The 26352-nt window shown below is 41.5% G+C and overlaps 1 protein-coding gene across 1 annotated transcript; it reads left to right on the top strand.

Annotated features, from left to right (window-relative positions):
- The first annotated feature begins 271 nt into the window (after window positions 1-271).
- On the top strand, window positions 272-10678 carry LOC147890695 (uncharacterized). Its single transcript, XM_087389708.1, has 8 exons — window positions 272-702; window positions 5152-5204; window positions 8591-8650; window positions 8749-8826; window positions 9114-9243; window positions 9506-9558; window positions 9790-9978; window positions 10184-10678. Exons 1-8 carry the CDS (start codon window positions 372-374, stop codon window positions 10343-10345), a joined length of 1056 nt encoding a protein of 351 aa, XP_087245834.1. The 5' UTR covers window positions 272-371; the 3' UTR covers window positions 10346-10678.
- The last annotated feature ends 15674 nt before the right edge of the window (window positions 10679-26352 follow it).

Raw genomic sequence — 26352 nt, forward strand, 5'->3', positions numbered from 1 at the left:
AGGGTGGAGCCGCTAAGCGAACATCATCTATTACACCCATGATGAGTAGAGAAAGAATGGAAAGTCCATAATTTTATTTTTATTACATTGGTACTGAAATTGAAATTACGAAGAGCGGATATCCCCATCCCAAATAAATTATTATTATTATTATTACGTTGGTATATTATTATTATTACCATAGGGGTGACCAAGATAAAATCCCAATCCAAGGTGTGCCGGGGCTAAAACGTGGGACCCACACACACGCACCCCCCAAAGTTTTAGAGGCTTGTTTCAACCGTAAATATTAAGAAGAGAATCACGTAAAAGCGGCCACAGTGATGGGTTGTTTGAAGGTGTAGTAGAGCTGTGTGTGGGACTCAGCGACTATGGCATCCGCGAGGGCAGTCTCCTCCCTCCTCTCCTCCCCCTCTTGCTTTCCAGCCAGATTTCCCATGTCCTTAGCTCTATGGATTAGGCTCCCCAAATTAGGCCTCGCTTCGCCATTTTCCGGCTCATGTCGTAGACACTCCCCACAGTCTGCATTCGTTTGCCAGGATCAATCGAGCACGGAGTTGCAGCCAACGGCCGAAAAACGGCCTGGGACCAAACAATTGTTCTCCATGTTTACTCCCTTCAACTCGATAACGGTTCTGGAGGTGCCTCCAAACATGTCTTCGGATTATGCTGGTTCTCGAATACTGCTTCTGGACGAATCCGGTGAGCAATCTCTCCGTGGTAATGCAGGCTTTAGTAAGAGTCGAATAAGAAATTTATTTTGAGTTTTGAAACCTGAGAGGAAAAGTGCAGACTTTCTTAAGTCCCATGGCAAGAATGTGTATACCAGATGTGTTACATCAGGCGTTGGCAACTCGCTGACAGTCAATGGTTGACTGTCATATGATCCATTGGAGAAAGAAAGCTCATAAACCTTACAAGGATTACTTATGTATGCTGCCCCATGTGGCAGCCAGTTTGCTGCCCATGGCAGCTCTGCCAATGTGAGGCCATCTACACCCATCGCATAAAGGTATCAAGCCCCATTTGGGGGCTCACAGATATCCCAATAGTACTGTCATCACAAACCTCGATGAGTACGTACTTGCTGAATTACTCTTTCAAAAGATCCTATCATCAAGTCATCAAATGAGCATCTCATCTTGGTACTTCACCATTTAATTGGATGACACTCTTGACACGCTGAATTAACAAGTGTCAAAAGATTTCATATCCAATGATGGCAAACCATCCACCAGTAGGTACGTTTGATTACTTTCCATGTTCCCAACGTAACCAATGATTGACCTCTATATTCCCAATATGGAATTATCAAATTAATTAGTTCTCAACTATCCCACTGTACGCCTCTAGAACCAAAACATGACAAATGGGATGAAGCCACCATCAGTTCTTCTTCCCTTCACCTTTGAGTCAACCTATCACAACTCCTTCTATGAGAAAGAAGCTGATTTCGACAAACTTTGCACAAATTAATCTACAAAACTGAAGTGTTTTCCCAAGAGAGAACACTTTTAACCTGATGCATATGCATACACATCCTCAAGTCTGAATTTACAGCACCGCAGATGGCTGATTCCATGACTCATGTTACTATAATAGCACATACCCGTTGTTGATCATACACCTTGGCATTCCATACCACCGAAATATACTACTTATGTAGATCTATGACGCATTATTGGAATATGTCTTTTAACAAATCATCCTTGGTATCCCTGATTGAAGTTCCAACTGAATCTGCCATGCTTATTAAAAGCAAACCTAGGCACCATACGTTCTCAGTTGAACTGAAAGTGCATCCTTCAAGAAGACTTCAGGTTGTTCACTATTATGGTCAACTTCCCTCTATTTACATTCAAAGAGGCCAAAAATGTTGTCGGACCCAAGTAAAGTGATCAGCTTTTTAAAACACTGCCAAAGTGACCTGGAGGATTTATCGTCTCACTTTAAGCAAATCATCATACAACTCTACCTTTGCATTCTTGCCTCTCAAAGTACATATATATATTTTTTCCAAGATCAAAGTACATATTTTCAAATATGACCTCTATTATATATATGACTTCTAGTATAGTTTTAAATTCTGGTACTGAGGAATTCTCATGCATTCCACATATAGTATGCGTAGTGTCCCATACCCACTATAGACCACCCCTTAGTAACTAGTCCAATTGGGACCATCATTGACTTAGTAGGATCCAAGACCAGTATTAAATGCATTCTGGATCCCTGAATGCATTCTAAATTCCAGAAACAATATAATTTCTCTTCTCCCTCCTTTAAGGAATATTAGACTTTAGAACAACAAAAAATCTAAATTTGTATGGTTGGATATATTCTAGTCTTGCAAAGGTATATAATTTTTTTAGAAGGGCTGCCCTTGACTTGTATATCACTGTATATACACTACCACTGGCCATTGTTGATTCAAAGTCTGCACCTTATCGTAAGGTGCCATTCGAAGTGTTGCGTGCCTTTGGAACACACCTAATCATAAGATGCTTCCATCGGGCACCTTTTTAGAAAACCTAAAAACTTATCTGATGCCAGTGCAATTCCTTCTGCATGGCTTTCAATGTCGCCTATGCCTCGAACATCTCGCACTCACACCCTCTCTTTACCACCTTGCCTTCTCTCAGCCCTCTCCCAACCCCCATGCACCTTATCGTAAGGTGCCATTCGAAGTGTTGCGTGCCTTTGGAACACACCTAATCATAAGATGCTTCCATCGGGCACCTTTTTAGAAAACCTAAAAACTTATCTGATGCCAGTGCAATTCCTTCTGCATGGCTTTCAATGTCGCCTATGCCTCGAACATCTCGCACTCACACCCTCTCTTTACCACCTTGCCTTCTCTCAGCCCTCTCCCAACCCCCATGCCCTCTTAACCATCTTCTCAACTCCTTGCCCTCTTTCAGCCCTTACGCAGCCCCTCTCATCCCTTGCCCTCTTTTAGCCTTCTCTCAATCTCTCAAGCCCCTCTCATGCCCTTTCAGCCCCCTCCCTTTATTCTCAGCCCCTTGTTATGAGATTCTCTGGTGGTTTCTTTGCTCTTAATAACCATTCCTATATGTGGATGCTACAAGTCATCTATGTATGTCCTATGCTTCTCTACATATCGTGTGAATATTGTCCCCCTTTTTCCTTTTTTTCAAATTCTAAAAATAAAGTTTTTCCAAAGCTCGCACCTTAAGATTTCAAAAATAATAATTTTTGAAACTCGCACCTAAGGTCAAATTTCTTTGTAGAATTTTGGATTTCAGAACAACAAAAAATCTTAATTTGTACGATTGGATATATTCTAGTCTTACAAAGGTATATTTTTTGAAGCTCGCACCTAAGTTCAAAATTCTACATAGAAAAATTCTACATAGAATTTTGGACTTTAGAACAACAAAAAATCTAAATTTGTACGATTAGATATATTCTAGTCTTACAAAGGTATATTTTTTGAAGCTTGCACCTAGGGCCCCTCGAATGCCATGCAACTAAAGACTTGTACAACCATGCAACTAGTATTGCTGCTTTGCTTAGTTTGCTGCGGCCTGGTATAGCCGCTACTGATGAGGGGGAGGACCCTAGTTGTAGCAAACGGCTCAAGTTAGACGAGGAGGAACACAACTTAGTCAAGACACACAATCTTGACTATTCCATGTCCATCGTGACATGAGCAATTTACACCATGTCATTTGTGAGCATTTAATCAACATTCTTTGACCCTGTGTTCTAATAAGAAACATGAAAGTGGAAACTGGTGAGTAAAACCTTTTTGTTGCATCTTAGTTAAGATATATGACAGCAAATATTGGAGCTTGGCGACTCTCTCTAGCAAGGTGAGCCCTCGTGGCCAATCGGTCCTCCTCGCCACGGCATGGTACATAGCCTCTTGCTAGGGTTTTCACAAGGGATGCATGGGCAGCTTCGTGCACAATTTTGTGTGCGTAGGATTGGATGGTACCACAAACACTAGAGCTAGGGTTCTTGGCAGACGGTGTTATTGTCCCAGGCAGAGGGAGGACTTGGCACCATTGAACTAGAGACGCAGAGGAGAGCCTTGCTTGGCAAGCTTGTAGTGCAAGTCTAACCTCAGGATGGGAGCCTTGGAAGCTCTCGTTGTAGCGAGGGCTTCTCAGGAACAGCCCTCCACATAGGAGGAGAGTAGTAGCAGTCCCATTGGTGGATCTTCTTAGAGGCTCCCCTTAGAAGGAAGGGGTCACTGATGACGAGGAGTTTACATAGGTTTAGATAGCGCTTCTCTAGGGCACTCATCCGAGCCAGCCGTCAATGTTGTAACGCATTTTTGGAAAGGAAGACGTAAGAAACTACGGCCCTGAAATGCATACTTGGTCATTGTGTGTAATAGAACGGCTTTATCTTCTGGATTCTTTGAGACTAGAACATCAAGTGTTTTGGAGACTGTGCATAATGTAACTTACCTTAGTAATGGGTAACCTGTTTGCAACTTTGCAATGGATAATATATCAGACTTTTGAAGAATTTGGTGCTTAATCTTTGAAAATCTGAATCTCTCTTTGACTCAGGGTTGAGCATCAAACTTGTTGCAGCAGTTTTATCCTTCTGTTGTGCCTCTCTGAAAACTTGAGGATTCTGGCACATTTTGGTTCCTTTCTAATCATAGAACTGCAGCCGTTTCTTAATCATTTTGTTTCCTTTCTAATCATAGAACTGATGAGTTTTTTTACCTCACTTAATTGCCATTTATGTACAGCCAACAAAGAATCAACAAAAATGTATGCCATCCAAATGTTTAACAGCGTAAAACTGTGGTGACTAAATGCGGCCATTGCACTCTGTTGGATTTTATTGACTATGGGGTCAAAGGCTAAAATGCCATGTATTGTTTAGATTACTGATTGATTGAATCTTTGTGTGTTTCTTCACGTTGAGAGCAAATTTGAAGTATTTACCCGCTGCCTTCTTCAACTTTCTTTGACATTTGTTTGTCAGTCCTTAAATTGAGTCAGAATTAAAACTAATAGAGAAATTCTTTTTGCATTGAAAGGCTTTCTAAGTGCCACCTTAGAAGTGTTTCACATCTGGATTTGTTGTGTCTTTTAGGATGAGTTCAGGCATGATGCTGCATCCATCTAGATATATGTGTTTCATAGCGGATATCTATGGATGCAGGGAATGTTCACAGTACATACAAAGATGATTGCAAATGGACAGGCTTTTATTGGGTAAGTGGCCGTTGGTTTTTTTTAATGAATTGGAAAGAATTTGGTAGTACCTTGCATGTAAAGTACCCTTGCATTGTGCTTACTCCTTAGTCATAAACAGGTTGTGAAATGCAATAAGAAAATAGGGGCTGGGCTAGTATCTTGAAAAGACACGGAATTATGAGACCAATAATAGCTGAACAGTTGAGGACTGCATTGAAGCTTATAGTGCACAAATGCATCTTTGAAACTTGTTTTCGTTGAGTGCAAGATTTGAGCCTGCAAGCATTCGTTTCGATTGACTATGGTAAGTCTGTCAGAGAATAGAGTTAGGAATCACTTTAACCTCACACACGCAGCGGAATGAAAGAGCTATATCTAGTAACTTAAAGGTGATCTCACTGATGCAAACCTCAATCATGAACATAAGCAGCAGATAGAATAGGAAGAAAGAGAAAGAGAACTCAGAATAGGAAGAAAGAGAAAGAGAACTCAGACTTTATTCTTCCACAAGATGTGGCAAAACATGCTCCAAGGTGAGTACAACCACCTTCCAGCAAAAGGGGATGGGAACAGACACTGTTGAGAACTCTCCTGCTAAGAACGCTTCACAATCTAGTGCACTGCCTACTGGTGAGACTTCAGTTTAAGTGGATGAAGTATGTGGAGGCCTACGCCTTCTGCTCGATCTGGCCAGATCTTGGCTTCCTTGTCTTAGTTTCAGCCTGCCCCTTCATCATCAGGCCAGGGCACGGCCCCCACAGTGTTGGAACAAGAAACTCCCCACCTTTCCTCAGTCCTCGGGACCGAAGCCTCGCTTGGGTGGCCCCTCACGAGGGAGTTCTGGCCGTGGCACTATCTCAATGTCCGAGATGATTATTCCATCGCACTGGAGAGGTTAGCCTTGATCTTACAGAATCACAAACGGGATTCTATTGGGGCAGATTGGAGCACTTCCCTTGATTTTGGGCTTTGATTTTGCAGCCCCAATAGAGGAAAGTGGGTCCCACTGCTCTTCGACTTTATGCTCAGGATTATGTCCCACACGATGGAGGAGTGGTTGGGCCACCAGGGAAAGAAGATTTGGATCATCCATAGTCATACCACCACCTTTCAGCTCGCTTTCTCAAGGGATAGAAGAGGCTTGGGTTTACCAGTTGCTATGATCACGCTGGGGCCTGATGAGCAACTCCGATAGGTTACACATGGCCGATGAACCTATGCGCTAGCACGCTAAGGAGTGGAGGCCTCCTTAATATGCAGTGGGGTGGGCATTGAACCAAGCATGCCTTTGGCGCGCCGTTGCATGGACAGAAACTACTCATCAAATCCCCCACTGACATCCCAAAATCTACGACGGTCGCATAGGCTTCCAATCATAGCAAGGCCTCTTTTTCCACATCGACCCCCTCCCTGCCTTCCTTTCAATGATTTGGACCATGGTGAGTTGAAATGTGCATGGCCTATATGATCGTGCACATTAGTAGCCACAATAATTGATACTTTGACATGAGTTTCAGTAGTGAGCCTTGGTGGGATGGTTTTAATAGGCGATGGTGTAGTCTCCTCCCGAGGAGAGGCCCGGAGGTATGGTCCCCTAGTTGTGGGTAGGAGCAGGGGCATGTGCATATTTGAATAGCCCAGATGTTAGCCCCAGAGGAGAAGGCATATGATAGGGTGGAGTGGGCTTTTTTGGAGGGCACATGTGGTGGATGCATTTCTTGGACCATTGGATCCAGGAGGCTTGCCTTGTATACAGGGAGTTCCAATCATATGCTTTCCTGCTCAATGTGCCAGGGTGGCTCTCTAGCCCCATTCTTATTCCTCCCCGTGGGGTAGATGCTTTACACTATTTTCCCCATTGTCAAGCGGTGGGCCTCATGGGGATGGGCCTCTCGATACGGCAATAGGAGTTACTTGACATTGAGTTTGCAGATGAGATTGCCCTTTTGTGGAGGGCACTATTGAGAGTTTAAAGGGAGTTCGGGGTGCCCTTGAGATGTGTTATTAGCCAAGATCACAACAGGATTATATCAGGCAGTTCCTCATCGCGACTGAGATGATCCTGGAGATCTTGGACAGTTGGGTTGTCAGCTGAGCATTGACATTTCAGCAGAGCAACACATTGCCCTGGTGCTAGAGAGGGTGCGGCGCAAGCTTCTTTATTAGAGCTTGGCCAAACTCTCTTTAGCAAGGCGGTCCCTCATGGTCAATCAAGTCCTCCTGGCTGCGGCTTGGTGCATGGCTTCTTGTTGGTGGATGCATGGGACAGCTCAAGTGCTTGGTGCGCAACTTCTTGTGGGTAGAGCGAGGGTTGCTTGGTAGACGGCGATTTTGCCCTAGGAGGTGGAAGCTCTTGCTTCAGTGAGGGAACCTGCTTAGTGAGGGCTTCCCTCGTAAGCAGTTTTCCAGAACAAGGGTGCTTCTGAGGAGCCTTTTCATTCATCGATCCCTCTGGACTTACCACCCGATGTATTATAGAGTGGAATCCAGGGGGTTCAGCCAGAGGTAGAGGGAGACCGAGTGTTGGAGGGGGTCATTTTGCAATCTAAATGTGACATCAAGTCACTGCATCAGTGAAAAGCAGAGATGGGTTTACTGAGTCTTTGTTTTTGTATCCTATCTGTTTTTAATCCACTTCCTTGTGGATATGTCTTGAGAGAGACAAGTAATGGTCCATTAAAAATTTGGGAATTGTATTACTTGGTCTATTTTTATGGTTTAAGACAAGTTAGAATCACGAAAGATTGACAGCTGCTTTGAATACCTTAGTATGGCAAAGGGAGTGGATCTGAAGGAGGTTGCAAAAGCCTTCCATGCAATACCTTATGAGAGGAATGATTGATTTTTGACAGACAGAAAGAAAGAAAGTTTATTAAAAGTTCTTGAAAGAACGAAGGGCCAATGATGGCTGTGGAATGGTGATCGAGCTATAGAAACTTGAGAAGCTATCCATAGGTATGTCCAAAGTCTTGGGTCCAGGTAACTCAACCAAAACTGAGTTTTGGAAACGATCCACAAGCTGTTTTGTGATTGATGGACACTCCTTATGGGGCTGTGTCTGTAGTTGATAGTCTGCTTGCATCAAAAAGGTAAGGCTACACTGTAGACGGATTAATTTTTGAGTTTTGTGACAAGATGCAATATTTTCTTTGTCAGACGGGTTCCTGGGCTCAAAATAATTTCCTTCACTGTTGCAATGCATGAAATCTCAACGAACTCCTAGGATGTCAAGGATAAAGTGGAATGTCTGCTTTCATGGGTATTTGTGTACGTGTAGGCATAGCCTTGCTAATTGACTCAGTGTTGCTCCAATGTAGGTGAAATTTGAATCTATTGTTGTTTGGTTCCTATTTCTCTTGTTTGATGTTGCACATGCTCAAGCAGTTGGTATTGGTGTTGAACAGGATCAATTTGCGACCCTCCCAGCAATTGTTCCAAATGGGCCAATTGCCATTCTTGGCTTGGTATTGTATTTGCCTTATACTGCTGCTATCTCAAAAGCTGATATTATCATGTTTTTACTTATTTTAATATTATGTTGAGATTGCTAATGTCTTTGCAGGGAGGTGGGACAACTGCACGACTTATCCTAGATTTGTGGCCATCCTGCAAATTGTCAGCTTGGGAGATTGATGAAGTTGTAAATATCAAAATCCAATGTTGTCTCAATTCTTTCTACTAGTGGTAATTCCATGTTTGTAAAGAACAACAGAGCCTGAGCTCAGTAGCAAGAGTCCCCAATCAGAAGCATATAATAGGTGGATCATTATTGACCTGAATTTCTACAGAGATCATGCCCCTTGGGCCTGTGGACTTCATTTTTTATTTTGGAATAAACATAAAATCTTGGTACCCCGCTCAGTATAATGTGATCTGTGAAGGAATTTTCTCTAGGTAAAAAAGCTTACATCCATTGTTTGATTCTAGCTGGTCGATGTTGCTAGAACGTACTTTGGGCTGTCAGAACTAGAAGGTCCCACTGCACATGGTGGTGGGCTAGAGGTTCATATCGATGACGCCCTTTTGCCCTCTGCAACAGTGGAGGGTGGTTTTGCTGGTAAGGGTTGACTACTGCAGCATTACTTCTTTTGTGCTTTGTCTTTTAATGTATTTTGTTGGATTGTAGGAGATTCATGTTATATTCTATACATAAGCTTGATTGTTTTTGAATCAAAGAACCCTTGTAATGGGCATGCATTTAGATCTCCAATGGGGACGTCTTCACAAACTTGGATATGCTGTGCTTGAAGGAAAATTATGAGACTGAACATGCATATTTTGAGCGACACTGTCTGAAGGCATCGAACGTATTTTTCCAGGGATAATTGTTGATCTATTCTCAAATGGAGAAATCCTTCCTCAACTGCAACAGGTGCAGATGCATGATTAGTAAATTAGGGTTCTTGAGGACACATTTGTTGAATGTTTGTCATATTTAGGACACAGTTCATGGATGATATTGTAAAAAGTGACAAATTGCTGAGTGTAGATTCTGTTTTGACACATTCATTAAATTTTAGGGGACAGCCATTGCTGAGTATAGATTCTGTTTATTGATATATTACATGTTTTGAAAAGTTGGATTTGATTGTGTTTAAAACAGCCGCAGACTTGGTTTGAACTGAAACAAAAACTGAGAGATGGGGGGCGTATCATGGTCAATTGTGGTGGAATTTGTGTTGAAAAAAGCGATTCAAGGTTGGGATTGGAAGATGGGACATGGACATGGGAAGATGGTGGTTTTGCTAAGGAAGCTACACTCCAAGCAATACTTGAAGCCTTTCCTGGTCAGGTATGGTAGATCTTATGTGAGACACTACACCATGCATGTAAATGCATAGATCTCCCCCCAGGGAAGGAGCTGTGTTAGTTTGCTGCTATAGTTTCTACCATTTGAATTGCAAGCATTGTTTGCAATTCGTATAACACTCATCCAATTAACACAGGCTTCGTGATTAATTGCATTGATCGATGCTGGTTTTCAATGCGGTTGACAGACTCTATATCGGAAGCTTGGAAGTGATGTGGACAACTATATGGCTCTAACAGGGCCTCTTCCTGATATTGCAACTTGGGCCGCCTCTCTCCCTGAAAGGCTGCAAGCTGGTCTACATGATTGGAGAAAATTCTCTCTAAAGAACAGAGTTATGAATGCATGATCACTGGAGCTGCATTTTACTCCTATTCCACCGTTCTGGCAAAGATGAGACCTCTTCATTTGGAAGCCTGTTTTGCATCTTGTTTCTTCATGAGGCATCTTCATTTGGAGGCCTCTTTTGTATCTATTGGATGTACAAATGGACACACAAGGTTTTTTAGTCTAATATATTGGATGCTCTTAACGTTCATGCATCCCTTTGTAACATTACAGCAAGACCTTCCTCTCTTTTTACTGTATGGGAACGTGCGTGTATTTGGGTTTTTCCTCAAGTGGATAACTCAACGCTGACCAAGCGCAGGGTGCTAATAGAGTATAAAATGGTTGTAATAGAGGGCTAATCTGAACCTTTTGGCACGAGTTGCAAAGTTCTTGGTGCAAACTGTAAACTTGTCATCAGAAAACTAGGGAATCTTACAAAGTAGTAAAGACAGGACTAGGTGAGTCCATAGACTTTGTTGGACAGGCCCTCTGCATGGTTATTCTATATTAATATTGTGAAATTAGGACTTATGAGGGACACTTACTATACATACCTACCAGCAAACAGGTGTGGGGAGGAAAACACAGTAGCCTGCAATGTACATGAATTTAAAAAAAAGAAGTTTATTTGTAGCATACTGAGTTAGGGCTGTATTTTTCGAGTCTTTAAGGTCTTACAGCGCATCTATAGTGCAATTTGGTAATTGCTTCAACACTTCTTAAATTGCACTTAGCAATGTACTGCAATTGTCAAAGGGAGATTTGAGATCAAGTTATTGGCATATAAGAATGTGAGATGGAGAGCAATGGATGATAATTTCCAAAACCAAAGATGCTTGTATGAATGGGTGGTAATGCCATTCAATCACTCGAATGTGCTTGCACCTTTTCAACAGCCTAATAAATCATTTATCGAGGCTAATTTTTGCAAGTTTTTCATTGCTCTTTGAATGATATTATAATTTATAGCGAGTCATATGAAGAGCATCTTGGAAATGCTAAAAGGTGATCTTAAAAAGGAGCAATTTTGCAAGACAAATCTTGTATATCTTCATCTTTGATTTTGGGATGGACATGGTCAAAGTCATTGTGACATGATTGACCTATGCCCATGATAGTCACAAATGTGGAAATTTTTCATTGATTGGTCAATGTTTCATAACATTTGTGAGGAATTTGTGGTAGCTTCACTTACAATCATCATGAGAAAGGATGAAATAGACTGCATTGGTTGAGAATGCTATTAAAATTATAAAAGTTATGTGATGTATTACCTATTTTGGTTTATAAATGTTATGTGATGTATTATTATTTCGGTTTTGTGATATTTTTCCAAGACTGAAGTTTATTCTAATGAGAGGTTGAATGATTAAAATCAGTATTTTTGCAAGAAGAGAGACTGTTAATATTCATGTTGCTATGATATTGTTGTTGGGTTTGATTATTGTACTTTGAGCACAATTATATTGGGATTGATTGATTCGGTGATTTGTTCAATTGATTGTTGACACCTAATGTAATTGGCGGCTTGAGAATATGTGATGAAACTAATAAGGAGGATTGGAGTTACTGTGAGGGTACTGATTGAAGTGTCACATGGAGCATACTATATGGCAAAGGGCCAATTTTTGTATCTCCTTGATATTGTATACCTTGGACAATTATTTTGTTAGAAGACAAATTATTTTTGGATGAAGCAAGACCAAAGAGGCTATGTAATAAAAGCGTTCTTTATTTTAAAGATAGAGGGATAATTTTGGCTCCTTAAGCTTTTAATGGAAATATTATGAATACTCTAGATGAGCTACTCATTTAGGGGGCAGAGTGTATCCTCTTTGTGCTTTGGTTATCTTCTTCAATTTGTCAAGTGGTGCTTTGTGAGTATTAGAGAGTTTCTGTTTTTTGTTTCAATGGGATCAAAACAAGGCTACACTCTAGGTTTGTTGGGAAAAAAGGGATTAAGCTTCCTTGTGCAAAAGTTCCTAAGAGGAAGTACAATAGGTGCAATTATTGCAGAGAAAGAGAAAAGGGCAAAAAAAGAGTTAAAATTTTAAGGGTTTTCTACTTTGTGAAGAGGTGGACTAAAAAATCAATGCTCTCTTTGCCTCATTCACAACAGTAGGTTGCCTCAGAGATAGGAACTCTGCACGTTGCAAAGCATGAAGAGTTTGCACTAGAGTCCAAAGTCTCGCAAAGCCAAAGCCACCTTTAAATCCATGCCAGCCGCATGAATGAGTCTTTGGCCTTAAGTGTGAAAGTCCGCATATTCTAAATCGTGCCTGGCCAATGCTCTCAACATTGAACCTTTGCAAGGCTTTGAACCTTTGCCTAGCATCTTTGAACAGTGGGTGTTGGAAAAAGCCGCTTGCCCAGCTCTTTAGGTCATGCAACAACCCTTTGTTCTCTACCATCTATCTTTCAACATTTTGTATTAGAGGGCTGTGTCTACAAGAACAAATTTTTTTTTTTGGGGGGGGTATAAAAAAGAGAGATATTATATTATCTTGAGTAACCTTTATACATCATCAGAGTTCAATTAAAAGTAATGAGTTGTCCTCGGACAGACTTAACCTCTTACAAAAAGAGTAGTAGTAGCAAAACACAGCAATGTTCTCAGTAATTATTGAGTGGAGCATCAGGAACTGGAAAAGAGAAGCTGGTGGTCTCTTCATTGTGGCTTGCTCTGAGATCAGCAGGATCAACAAAAGGAACAGTAACAGCAAGATCAGCAGCAGGAACACCCTGGGTAGGGTCAATAGACATCTCTTCAGCGGCATGAATTTGAGTGAGAGGAGAGAGCAACATCATCAAATCTTTGGACACTGGGGATCTGAGTGGAGGGTCCAACAGTAGCAGGGTTGAAATCGGCTATGGTAGGTCTTCTCTGCAGAAAGTGAGGGAGCTTGGTGTGTTCATAAAAAATAAAACAACAACGCTTGTGGTTTGCAATGTCAGCATTCAACCTTGTGTGTTCCAAGTTGTAGGCACTTATCTGAAAGTTAAGTCTCCTTTTTTCATGTCCCACCATGAAGCAAACAAGGCATCAGTACATAAATCTTTACGATTGAGCTGAAAATTATTTCTAGAGATCCATATGAACCATAAGTTTGAGGGGGAGGGTTTTCATACTTGGTAGACTAGACTTAAATTTATTCTTATGAAGAAGGGGATCTAGAATGTGGCTAATGGGAAAGAGAAGAAACCAACCACTAGGGAAGGAGAGGCTTTATGGCTCCCTAAGGATGAAAAGGCACTGGCCATAATTTCTCTTGGATTGAGTGATTCTTTTATGCACCACATTCATGGTTGTGAGACTACTCATGCTAGATGGAGTCATCTTGAGCTTGTCTTTGGAACATAGGGAAGTGTTCCAAGTTTAGTTTGCTAATCAAATTCTTTGATATGAAATTGGATAGAGGAGAATTAATCTCTTCACATTTAAAATCCTTTGATATGAAATTGGATAGAGGAGAATCAATCTCTTCACATTTAAAATCTCTTCACACTTAAAATTCTTTGATATGAAATTGGATAGAGGAGAATCAATCACTTCACATTTAAAATCCAAGAAAATTTTACTGACTCAGTTAGCTAGCATCAAGTTTGATCTTGATGATGACATTGTAATTGCTATCTTGCTCAAAAGACTAACTGAGGAATATGGCACTATTGTCACTACTCTCACTAATATACCAGAGATTAGTTTGGTGGAAATTGAGGCATCTCTCTTGGAAGAGGAAAGGAAAATTAAATAGAGGAATACTACAAAGAACATGGGGCATATTTGGTCAAAAGCAACTTCAAAGGATCCATTAGCAAGAGCAAGATGAAGTGCAACTTTTGTGGAAAGGCTAGACATTTTGAGAAAAAGTGCTATACAAAGAAGAAAATTTTAGCAAACCTTGTGGAAGAAGTAGAGAAAGAAGAAGAAGAAGAACCAGAGGACGTTAAAGCTCCTAATTTCACCCAAGTCAATCTTGACAAGGGTGATGACCCATAAATTTTCTAAGCTGTTTGTGTGTGTGGTCAATAAGGATTCTCTGCCCTAGGATGTCCCCCTTAAATGATTGTTAGTCTTATGTTTGAGGTTTTACCTTGTTGGACCCATGGGTATTTCTATACATAGTCATTGTCCAATCTCCCAGTTGTAAACCAAGAGCCATAACCAAAGCGAGTCATAGGTTGGGGTCATGAGTGTTGTTCCTAGGTGTGAACAAACCATGAAGCTTCCCGTGTACTACTGCTGGGGTGAGGTCATCAATTTGTGGGGTGGTATGAAGGACAAAATGATGTAATGGGGTGTACCAAGGGGTACAAGGGTTCTGTATTTGGTTAGTGTGACCAAGTTTGGTGGTAAAAGGTTCTATTAGGTGTGATTGAGAGATTCATGGGCTTGATTGAGAGATCAATGGAGTGATTTGTGGATCGAGAGGTGCTCTCCTTTGGGGCACATGCATTGTATCAGTTGCCCTTATAAGGGCCTCTCCTCTCTTGAATAAACTACTCTATTTGCTTCATTTGTTGATTCCTTCTTACTGTTCCATCACTCCGCTCATCAACAATTGTTCTATCCTCCACCTTTCATCGCTACATCAGCTCTTTGTTTGAATCCTTTATGCATGTGAGCTTTATAGCTCTGTGTTTATTTTGTAACAATAGCTGCTTGCCATTTATATGCCCCCTTTTTGCCAACTAGCTTATTCCCACCATAGCACCTCATCCTATAGCCTTTATTCCTCTCCTTGGGGGCTAGTAAAGAAATATGTAAGAGAGCACGTGTGATCAATTGAAGGGGTTTAATATTTTTATGGAGTTACAGAAAATATACATATGTAAGGGTTTTTTTAATTCTGAGATATTTTAAATATGCTTTTTGATCATCTCGATGATGATACTTAAACCTGCATGCATTATTGATCATCTACGAACTCACAACCTGAAAGGAAAATGTTTATGTCAAATATTTTCTCAAGTTTAAGGATCATCCAAGAGATGATGCTCAGTGGATGCCTGAATTGTTCATTCAAGCTTTTCCAAACCTCATCAGTTCCTATAATCAAACATGCAACTGAGGTCAATTGAAATCCAAGCAAGAGGGATGTCACATAAATAGTATATTTGATAATTCTTGCTATGATAATTCTTGCTATGGAAGTCATTTAATTTTTAGTGAAGTGTGACTATGGAAAAGTATTCCATAGGAGCACACCAAACACAGTGGGGATCCTAGTGGATGCTTCGTGAGGCTTAATTGGGGATTCTTACCTAGCCTATGATTTGCCATGCTAGATTGTTGATATTGTGGGTGATTCCAGGCTAATACTGATGTTGCTAGGGTTATTGGTATTATGTTTGATTATTGTACTTCGATCGCAATTATATTGGGATTGATTAATTTGGTGATTTGTTTAATTGATTGTTAACAACTAATACAATTGGTGGCTTGAGTACAGGTGATAGAAATATCAAGGATTGGAATTAGTGCAAGGGTATGGATTGAGGTTTGCTGGGTGCATAGCATATAGCCATGGGCCATTTTGTATTTGATTGATATTGTAAATCTTGAGCAATATATGTCATAGAAGGCATAGACTATTTTTGAATAAAGCAAGCCCAAAGTGGCTCTAAAAAAAGAGTGGGACGTGATTCATTGTGGATAAAGTGAGCCCAAAGTGGCTTTGTAAAAGTAATCCCCTACTTTGGGAAAAAGGATGCTTTTGGATGTACTATTTTTGGCTCTTTGCGTTGGAATATGCAATTATAAATACTCAACATGGGAAGCAAGAGCCACCATCTAGAGGGGGGGCATGTTGGACCCCATGAGTTGCTGCTCTCTCTCTCTCTCTCTCTCTCTCTCTCTCTCTCTCTCTCTCTCTCTCTCTCTCTCTTTCGAGGATGTTTTTATCGAAGCTATGCTTATGTATTAGTATAAAATCTTGGCAAAAGTTTTCAAGATCATTTTTTAAGTTTCACAATATTAGTAGAGTAGTAATTTTTTATGTATTTTCTTTTGAATTTTAAAGAAAAAAATGTAAATCTTGGCAAAACTTTAAAAATTTTTCGTAAAAGTTTCAAATCCTGGCAAATGTTTCAAACATTTATTTTTATTATGGCAATACAAACTTTTGACACCAATATAAATGTTTAGCTTCTTAACGAAACTAACTTGAAAAAATCATCCTTGATAGGAAGCAAGAGACACCATCTAGAGGGGGCATAAATTATGATTTATTTGTTATTTTGAATTATGATTTTAGTGGATCATAAATTTATGGTATGGGATTCCAATTCTTGTGACATGAGACATGCAATCACATGGGAGCAGGTGGGATGAATACTCTATTTCAAATTTCTGACATTGTTCATACTCCCTTGCTAGGTTCAAGGATAAAGATTATGATATATCTGAGCCTTACAAAGTGGGGAAGTCCATTGTAGATAGAACTATCAGACAATTCGTGTAGGAAGAGGGCTGCCACACCCCCGCGGCTGCACCCGTATTTCTAGTGGGGATCACCAATCCCTCTAGGAGTCGACCCATATCCATCTCCAAATTGATAACTAAATTTCTTGGGCAAGGAGATCTGGTCTCCCACCTAGAGCAATTCGAGAAAATATGTGAAGCATTTGGTGCTCCTAGAGATCTAGAAATGGTTAATGCTTTTGGCCTTAGTCTGCTTGGATGGCAAGGTAGGCCAACGGTATAGGGCCCTCATCTCGAAAGAGAAAGTCAACTTGGAGGCATTACAAAAAGCTTTCATCATAGGGTTCGCCCCTAGTGGTCATAAGTGGAGCCCCATTAGTTAGTTATATGAGGTGAAAGACAATGACAAGGGATCCCTCCAAGATTACATTGCTAGAGTCAAACACCTCAATTCCTGCTGTGAGAGGATGAGCGATGAACAATTGTTGCCACACTTCCTCATCAGATTGGCAGACCCAAAGCTGCATGACCACTGAATGGTTATGAATCCCACTTCCTTCGAACTCTGCAGCAAAGTAGCCATCCATATAAGTGATAATATGATGGATAAGTTTGTCTAGGACAAAACTACAACTCCATCCAAGGTATCACAATCGGTCAGGTCTTCTAGTACGGAGCCTACCAAGAAGAAGAACAACGAACCTAAGGGTTTGGATATGAGCAAGTTGGCCTCCAACCTACTGAATCCGCTGGGCTAGCAGTGGAAGCTTAGGGCACCAAATCCCTTTAGTAAGAAAACCTATCAAAATCTTGAGTATGAGATGAATTTAACAATATGCCATGAGTAGAAATTATTCAAATTAACAGGGTTGTGTTCTACACTAAAAGAGCTTCGAATATGTCTTTACACCTTGAAATTTGGGTAACACATGAAAAAGTAACATTAATTTGAAAGGAGATAGTGTATTTTTTGTTTTACCTCCCCGCATCCAAAAGACCCCCTCCCCTTGGGCCTCACATATTATGAAAAATATGTAGAAATCTTAAAATCTTGCAAAATTTTCAAGGAATATAACTTATATTCTGTGGGAGGGAGGACATGAAATTTTCATATTTTTCCCTTGCATATTTGAAAATTTTAAAACAAATCCATGCATATTATATATGGACCTTGTCCCCCCATACCCTAGATTTTGGACGAGGGTAGTTACATATTAGATAATGAGTTGGCACCCCAGGAGTGGAAGTTAGGAACCTCCAAGGAAACATTGAATAACCCCCACTTATTTCCCAGGAGGAACAATGTTTAGTGCGGCAGGGTATGCAACAAGAATCACCCCTCCAATGAATGCCCCCACCTTAGGGCAAGGCAAGCCCTATACTGTGCACACTGCTATAGATGAGGAAACCATGACACCTCCCAATGCCGATTTCCAAAGTTCCTTCCCCAATCGGTCTATCAAACGAGACTCCCATTAGCCCTTACGGCCCCACCCAACCTGATGAATGCACAAGGTGCCCCTCTAGCCAATCCAGGGAAATATAGGGCACAACAAGCTCCCTTACAGCCACCCACACTGGTGGGTATGCAACCTCCCCTACCTTGTATAACTCCAGCCACCCAAGTATTGGTGGAAGAACTTCCTAATGATTGGGAGGAGATGGAACATGATCATGGACACCTAAATCATAAGTCACTACCTCTTACATGAGGATCAACATGTCCTAGTGTTCTAGACAGTGCCTGTGGCCGCAAGGGCAAGAGACATGAACTCTGTGGTGTGAAGGCCCCCAATCCAATGCTATACTTGCCAAGGTCCACACAAGGCAAGTGAATGCCCGTATAAGGGCTTCGCAAACCCTCCAATGTCATGCTTTAAATGCCAAGGGCGACATTTTCTAAGGACTGCCTGTATAGGGATTTTACCGTAATGGTTCCACCCATAACACACCCCATGCCCTTGTGTGCTAGGTGTGGAGTGGAGAATTTATTCAAGGATTGCTCTAGGAGACCAGCAACTCCAACCACCCTGCCCAAGTGTACTAGCATCAATTTGATAGGGTCAAGTAGTGACAATACCCTTGAAGATCATCACAAGGATGTAGGCAAGGGCCATAGGCAAGGAAATGAAGAAATGGACAAGGAAGGACAAAACATCTACATCGTAAAACCTCGAGGCGCCCCAACCCCCCTACCCCAGGTCTAAGAAGGTCACCAGGGTGGGCAAAGGAATGAACCAAGTGCTCATTCAAATGAGGAGACAACCACCCTCACCACCTCCTCTACCTCTGAACAAGCCCCTTATCGGGATGATTCGAGTATGTCCCGGTACTTGGATGTAAACAAGCCAGTGAGGGCCCAAGACCTAGCATCTCCGCCTTCTTAAAAGTGAGCATATTCAAACCCAACCTTAGAGAAACACCATTTAATAGACGTTCAGAACTTGGTATGGGAATGCCATGAGAAATTTGAGCATAGGCTAAAGGTTAACAAGGGGTCATACCATCCACTCGAACCACTTGACCACTCATGGCTAACATATGTGGGTGCCACTATTGCTCACCATGAGCTCTCCTCCAATTGGAAATCTCAGTTGAGTAAAATTACCTCTCCAGTCAGCTCCATAAGTGCCATGAAGGAGCCCCCCTCAAGTTGGAAGCTCCCAAGTTCCAAAAGCCTGAAGGCTCCCACCAGAGCCAAGAGGGACACCACTCCAAGGGGAGTGGAGGAGGAGGATGAAGAAAAGGAGGACCTACGATAGGTACCTTCCGATTACAAGGCCTACATGATCGAGGATCGCAAGGTCTTATACCAGTAGGCCAAGAGAACTCACGAAGAAGGGTGCTTCTAGGGATATGACGGTCCAGCTAAGGTTAAGGAAGTAAACTTGGCACTGGCTGCGATGGACCCACGACCAGTATACATAGCAGATGACCTCACCCCATACGAGAAGCGTGCTTTAATTGCCCTCCTTTGAGAGTACAAGGAATGCATGACCTAGAAGACACAGACATGAAGGGTGTACCCGCTAAAGTCGTGCAACATAGTACCCATGCTAGATGATGTCAAGCCAGTGCGCCAGCGGCCCTATCCCATGAATCCCAAATATGCGCTCATAGTGAGAGGGAGGATATCCAAAAACTGATAGATGTGGGATTCATCTATGAGATTTCAGAAGCAATATAACAAGTTAAAGAATTTGTGCGCTTTGCTCCTAGGGAGAAGCAACAAGTGGTATATTTGGCTGATAAGAGATGGAAGCAAATGCACACCCCTTTGCATGGAGCTGCATTTGCAGTACATCCATAATATCAAATGCATGCTCAATCACAGAATCCTGCAGTCATAAGTAACTTTCGAGAGGTTTGTAAAAAGTTACTTCCTGGAGATCAAAGAAAACTGGCCTACCAGCAACGAGTGAGATATATGAATCGCAAAGGCTCTTTTGGAGATCCTTGGAATCTTGATGCTATTAAGACGACTATTGCACCTACTTGGTGGAAGGAATATGGTGAAGAGACATTGGCGTTATAGCATGTTGCAACTCGTGTGCTCTCTGTTGCTACATCATCAGGTGCATGTGAGCAAAATTGGAGTGCGATTGTTGAAAGGATTTAATGTTGCGGCTAGGGCAGCAAGCAAAGCCGTTGTATTGAGAATTGCTAGACAATGATTGACTATAGAATTAGTTGCTGAGGGTGCATTCAATGAAGAGGAAGATGAGCTTGAGCTACTTAGTGACAACAGCGAGGTTGAAGAGATAGACGATATTGTACTTGTGTTGAATGCAATATAGAGTGATAGAAGAATATGATAGGTAATAGAAGCAGTGGATGAAAATCTAATTATATCGGATATAATGTTGTATGCGAGGGGATGGATGGGAGAATATGTCAAGCGATGGGAGAGCGCATATGCTTGTCTCCTTTTGTATTGAAATCTAGAAACTTGTGGGCTACAAGCGATGTTGTGTTGTAATTATTGAGATTGTGGATGATTTTGGTATACATAATAGCTAGAGACAACCTTGTGACTTGCAAATACTTTCAAGGCAACATCGAAGGGAACATCAGAAAGTTGGAAAGAATAATCAAATATGCACAATCGAAGTTTATATTTTCAAGTCTCAAGGGTTGATCTAGCTATTATGTGCACCAATTCATGTTGATATATTTTAATATTTTTGCATTAACTTTACAAGTCCACCAAATCCATTGAAAACCACGTAAATCACTTATACCACTTAGTTCACTTAAATCACTTAGTCCACTTAAATCACTTAAATCACTTAGTCTACTTAAATCACTTATACCACTTAATTCACTTAGATCACTTAAATCCATAGAAAATTACTTAAATCAATTATACAACTTAGTTCACTTAGATCACTTTAATCACTTAAATCACTTAAATCACCTAGTGCACTTAGATCACTTATACCACTTAAATCACTTAGTCCACTTAAATCACTTATACCACTTAATTCACTTAGATCACTTAAATCACTTAGTCCACTTAAAGCACTTAAGTCACTTAGATCACTTATACCACTTAAATCACTTAGTCCACTTAACTCACTTATATCACTTGAACCATGGTTGCAGAAGAAGAGTATTATAAAGTTATATATAAAGTTTACAATGTACATAATTATGCAGTGGGATCCACATCTACCGTTCCCTGAGTGCTTGGTCCTACACCTTGCGAATCTATATTAGTGAGGTCCTCAAAATAAAAAATATCGGTATCCTCAGCTACAGAAGTCTGAACCAGAAGAGGTGGAGCTATGTCAAGCTGATTCGTGCCCAGTTTTGGCAGTCCCTTTGACCGACATGAGAATTCTGGTGATTTCCACCAAGGCACAAGGTTAGACTTTTGCTCAGGTGCTAGTAGATGGCGGTTTAGGGGTCAATATTGTCACTTTGAAGACCTGCCAAAAAATGGGTTGGATGTCTTGGGAGCCGGCGTCATTCTTAGTCTGCATCGCTGATCAACGCCCAGTTCAACCACTCGGAATCTTGCGGGCCATTGTCCTAGAGGTGGCGGGCATATCATTCGTGGTGTCCTTTGTGGTGCTCAACATGGAAGCTGCAACACTAGAGTATAGCATCCTTTTGGGTAGGCCTTGGTTGCGGCAAGCGAAAGTTAAGAAAAATTGGGAGCAGAATGTCATTTTAGTGCGAAGAGGAAAGAAGAAAGTGTGGGTCACAATGGGAGTGGTGGCACCATTGGCAGATGCAGTCCGAGATGGTGAACATGGCAGACTTTCTCAAGGAAAATCTAGAGTTGGTCCCTATTTGCACCATTGATATGGAAGGCATTACAGATGGCTACATGCATCAAAGTTGTCTGGTGGACGCAGTTAGTAGCCCTGTTTCAGAGGAGGAGTTTGAAACCCCTGTACTCAGCCTCTGTGCTCGACAAGGCAACTGTAGGCTGTTTCTTGCTGCTCCAAGTGACTGCAGCACTCCCAAAAGAGAACACATATCCACTGGTAGATCGTCTATCTGAAATGCTACCAGCCCAATCAGCATCAGTGTATCCATGCAACTGTATCTGAACCCCAGCCTCATAAAATAGTCCATACTGCAATGTGGACTTCACATACCTGAGTATGCGTCTAGCCGCATCCAAATGCGGTTTCCTTGGAGCTTGCATAAACTGACTTACCAACCCAACAGCATAGCTCAAATCTGGCCTGGTAATAGTCATGTAAATCAAACTTCCTACTATGCGTCTGTACATAGTAGGGTCCTCCAGAAGCTCACCTGCATCTGTGCTTAGCTTCACATTTTGCTCCAAAGGAACTGAAATAGGCTTACAGCCTATCATCCCATATTTGGACAGCATGTCTAGTCCATACTGCCTCTGCAAGAGCTGTATCCCACTTGGTGATCTAATCACCTCAATGCCCAAGAAATAACGCAGCCCTCCCAAATCCTTCATCTCAAACTTCTGCCTCAGTAGCATTTTCACATGAAGGATATCTTCATCACTATCACATGTGATGATCAAATCATCAACATAAATGACCAGCAGCATAATCCCTTTCTCTGTTTTTCTCACATAGAGTGAGAAATCTGCCTTGGAAATCTGAAAGCCAATAGTGACAAGATACTGTCCTATCTTGTCAGACCATGCTCTAGGTGCTTGCTTCAAGCCATACAAGGCTTTCTTCAACCTGCAAACAAACTCAGGATGAATAGCATGAACATAACCTGCTGGCTGCTCCATAAAGACCTCTTCTTGCAAATCACCATGCAAGAAGGCATTCTTTACATCCATCTGATGTAAAGACCATCCCTTTGATGCAGCCATAGCAATGGCTGCTCTTACGGTTGCCATCCTTGCAACCGGGCTGAAAGTTTCTTCATAATCAATGCCATATGTCTGTGCATACCCCTTGACAACTAATCTTGCCTTGTATCTATTCACAGAACCATCTGCATTGTGCTTGATCTTATAAACCCACTTACAACCAATTGCATTCTTGCCTTTAGGCAAAGGCACCAATTCCCATGTAGCATTAGCATCCAAGGCATCCATTTCTTCATCCATGGCTTTCTCCCATTTTTCATTTCCCATGGCTTGCTCAAAAGAAGTGGGTTTTGGTTCCTGTATCACTTTGACCATATAGGCATAGTGAATGGCTGTAAATCCATCATATTTCAGCCTATCCATAGGATACCTAACCCTGGTAGACCTACGCAAAATAGGCTCACTTCCAGGTGCTCTCAAAACATCCCTGGTCTTCCTTACTCTAGGTGTAACAACAGAAGGAATACCCAACTCATCATCAATGCTCTGCTCTGAGCCACTGGATTCACCATCCACACAAGAGTGACCTGCATTCACATTAAACATGGGCTGATCTACCTTCTCTTTTCCTTTTCGTGATACCTGCATACCACTCTCTACATTGCTTTGAGGGGATTCTCCTGATCTCAATCTGCCTGTCCATGGCGAAGTATGTGAACCGCTGGTAGAGGACACTCCAGGTCCACTGATATTTTGTGATTGCTGCTGTGCATTCTGTGCAGCATTACCATTTTGTGCATCTACATCAATCATCACATTTACTGGTTTATACCAGTTGCTCATCTCATAAAAAACAACATCTCTGCTCACTGTGAACTTACGTGTAGAAGGGTTATAGCAAATATACCCTTTCTGCTGCAGAGAACAACCAATAAAGACGCACTTCTCAGCTTTTGGATCCAACTTGGACCTCAACTCATCTGGCACATGGACATAGGCAATGCAACCAAAAATCTTCAGATGAGAAATATCTGGTTTCCTACCAGTATACATCTCCTCTGGCGTCATGCCATGTATTGCTGCAGTGGGAGTCCTGTTCATTATATAGACTGCTGTAGCAACTGCTTCAGCCCAATAATAATCTGGTAGATCTTTTTTATTTAGCATAGCCCGAGATACCTCTCCAATATGTGTGTTTTTTCTTTCTGCAATTCCATTTTGCTGTGGGGTATGGCTGCATGAATATTGCTGCTTTATACCATGCTCCTGCAAGAACCTTGCAAACTCATTTGAGAGGTACTCTCCCCCTCCATCTGACCTTAGGCATTTTATTTGCAGGCCTGTTTCTTTTTCAACCATAGCTTTGAAAGCTTTGAAGTGCCCAAACACTTCACTTTTCTTTTTCATAAAATACACCCACATTTTTCTGCTGAAGTCATCAATAAATGTGACAAAATAGTGACAGCCTCCAATAGATGCAGCTTTTGTAGTCCACACATCAGAGTGGATTAATTCCAATGGCTTTTTACTCTCTTGAACATGCCTAGGAAAAGGTTTCCTTACCTGTTTCCCAAATTGACAGGCTTCACAAACCTTGTGCATTTCTGCAACCTTGAATTTAGGCAATCCTGCAACAATATTTTGGGCTTGCATTGATTTAAGTCACTGTATATTAACATGACCAATGCGTTTGTGCCAGATATCAATATCTGCAACTACACTGGTCCCATGTGCATGTTGGGATATCTCAAGGTGTATGCCTCAGGCACACCTTATGTTTCTATGTGTGAGTGCTAGAGGCACAGTTAGGTGCCCACAAGCACAGTTAGGTGGTGGAAATGCCACATAGGATGATTGAGTGAATCTAGGAGCAGATTGAGGAGATGATTGTGGAGCTTTGAGGTCATCAGTGATGTCAGTGACCTTGTATGAGGTGCCTACTTAAGGACCTCTTTCTTCTTCATTCTATAAGCAAGTATTCTGATTTTGTGTCCACTCTACTCTTTCCTTTCAGTATTCCAACATGGTATCAGAGCCATTTGATCCTCCTTGAGCCCATTTCTGCCACATCATCATCATCATCTTCTTCTTCTTCTTCACAATCTCTCCCTCTTCTCCAAAAATTTTGCTTGAGCTTGTTCTCCTTCAATCCTCAACCATTTCCCACGCCCTTTCTGCTGGAGATCCCTCTGGTTGGGGCAAACTTTGAGCTGGAAGGAATCGACGAAATTCGCGCGCTGCTCGTCGCCATTGCAGAAAAGTCGTCGAAATCCTCTACTGCAAGTTCTCTGCACCTGCTCTGTCTTTTCCTAATTCCTTCCAGGGCAAGCTTCTCCATACCTAGAGCTACCTTGTGCTGAAATCTGAGCAGCAATGGCTGCATATTGAAGGAGAAAACAGAGAAAAACCAGTCGACTTTGTTCATGAAGGTGAAGGCGACCTGACGCATATTTTCGCCTCTTCTTCCCAGAGGATCTACTGTGGTATACCAGCTTTCTTTTGCCTCAGAAAGCCCTCTTTTTTTTGCTTTGAAGAGTGTGATATGAGCCCTCCAAGTTCAGCTCTCTAGTTTTGACAGTTTTGACATACTTTTGAAAATGATGCTACATAAAATGCTACTCTAGCATTTCTGGTCTTTTGAAGTTTTTAATTACTTCACTACAAGTGTTGCTTCAGCTTTGTTTTGACTTGCTAGACTTGGATGTGATTGGAAAGTGTTTATTTCATTCACTCCTATGAAGCATGCAAAAGTAGCATCATTGTTTGAAAACTAGTCACTACTATTTGCTACATCAAGTGGCTATACTTTGGAAGTATTTCAGTTCTTTTTGCCTTGTAAGAGAGATAGACATTGCCCAATATCTGGGTTAGACCCTCTCATGGCTACTTTATATAATCTTGAGAAGTTCAATGGAAAGGGGTTCCATACATGGCAAATGAAGGTAAAATTTGCATTAATGCGGGAGAACTTATGGGGACTTGTCAAACCTACTCCTACCGCTTCTTCTACAGCCTCAAATGCTGGGGAATCTTCAGCTCCGACACGACCGGCAAGGGATCCAGCAAGAGAAGAAAAAGCATATGGTATAATTGCTTTAGCTTTGGGTGATGATTACATACATCATATATCTGACTTGGAGTCTCCATCGGAAGCATGGCAGAAGCTAGATTTGATTTTTGGTGCAAGCTCTCATATTTCTAAACTATCACTTAAAATCTCTTTCTTTGAATTAAAGATGGCAAGTGATACTACTTTAGCTGCCCATGTCAACTATATGCGGAGTCTTATGACTCAGTTAGCTTCTATCAACTCTCCTATCACCCCTGATGATGCTATGGCAGT

The sequence above is a fragment of the Dipteris shenzhenensis genome, chromosome 18, assembly GCF_047967505.1.
Source record: "Dipteris shenzhenensis isolate YYH24624 ecotype China chromosome 18, Dip_SZ_1.0, whole genome shotgun sequence".
Taxonomy (NCBI): domain Eukaryota; kingdom Viridiplantae; phylum Streptophyta; class Polypodiopsida; order Gleicheniales; family Dipteridaceae; genus Dipteris; species Dipteris shenzhenensis.

What these genes read in the sequence shown, in the direction of transcription:
- LOC147890695 (XM_087389708.1), top strand. Translation starts at nt 372, where the DNA reads ATGGCATCCGCGAGGGCAGTCTCCTCCCTCCTCTCCTCCCCCTCTTGC. An exon ending in AATGGACAGGCTTTTATTGG is followed by an intron (nt 5,205 to 8,590) that starts GTAAGTGGCCGT and finishes GGTGTTGAACAG; the next exon opens with GATCAATTTGCGACCCTCCC. An exon ending in TTGAAGCCTTTCCTGGTCAG is followed by an intron (nt 9,979 to 10,183) that starts GTATGGTAGATC and finishes TGCGGTTGACAG; the next exon opens with ACTCTATATCGGAAGCTTGG.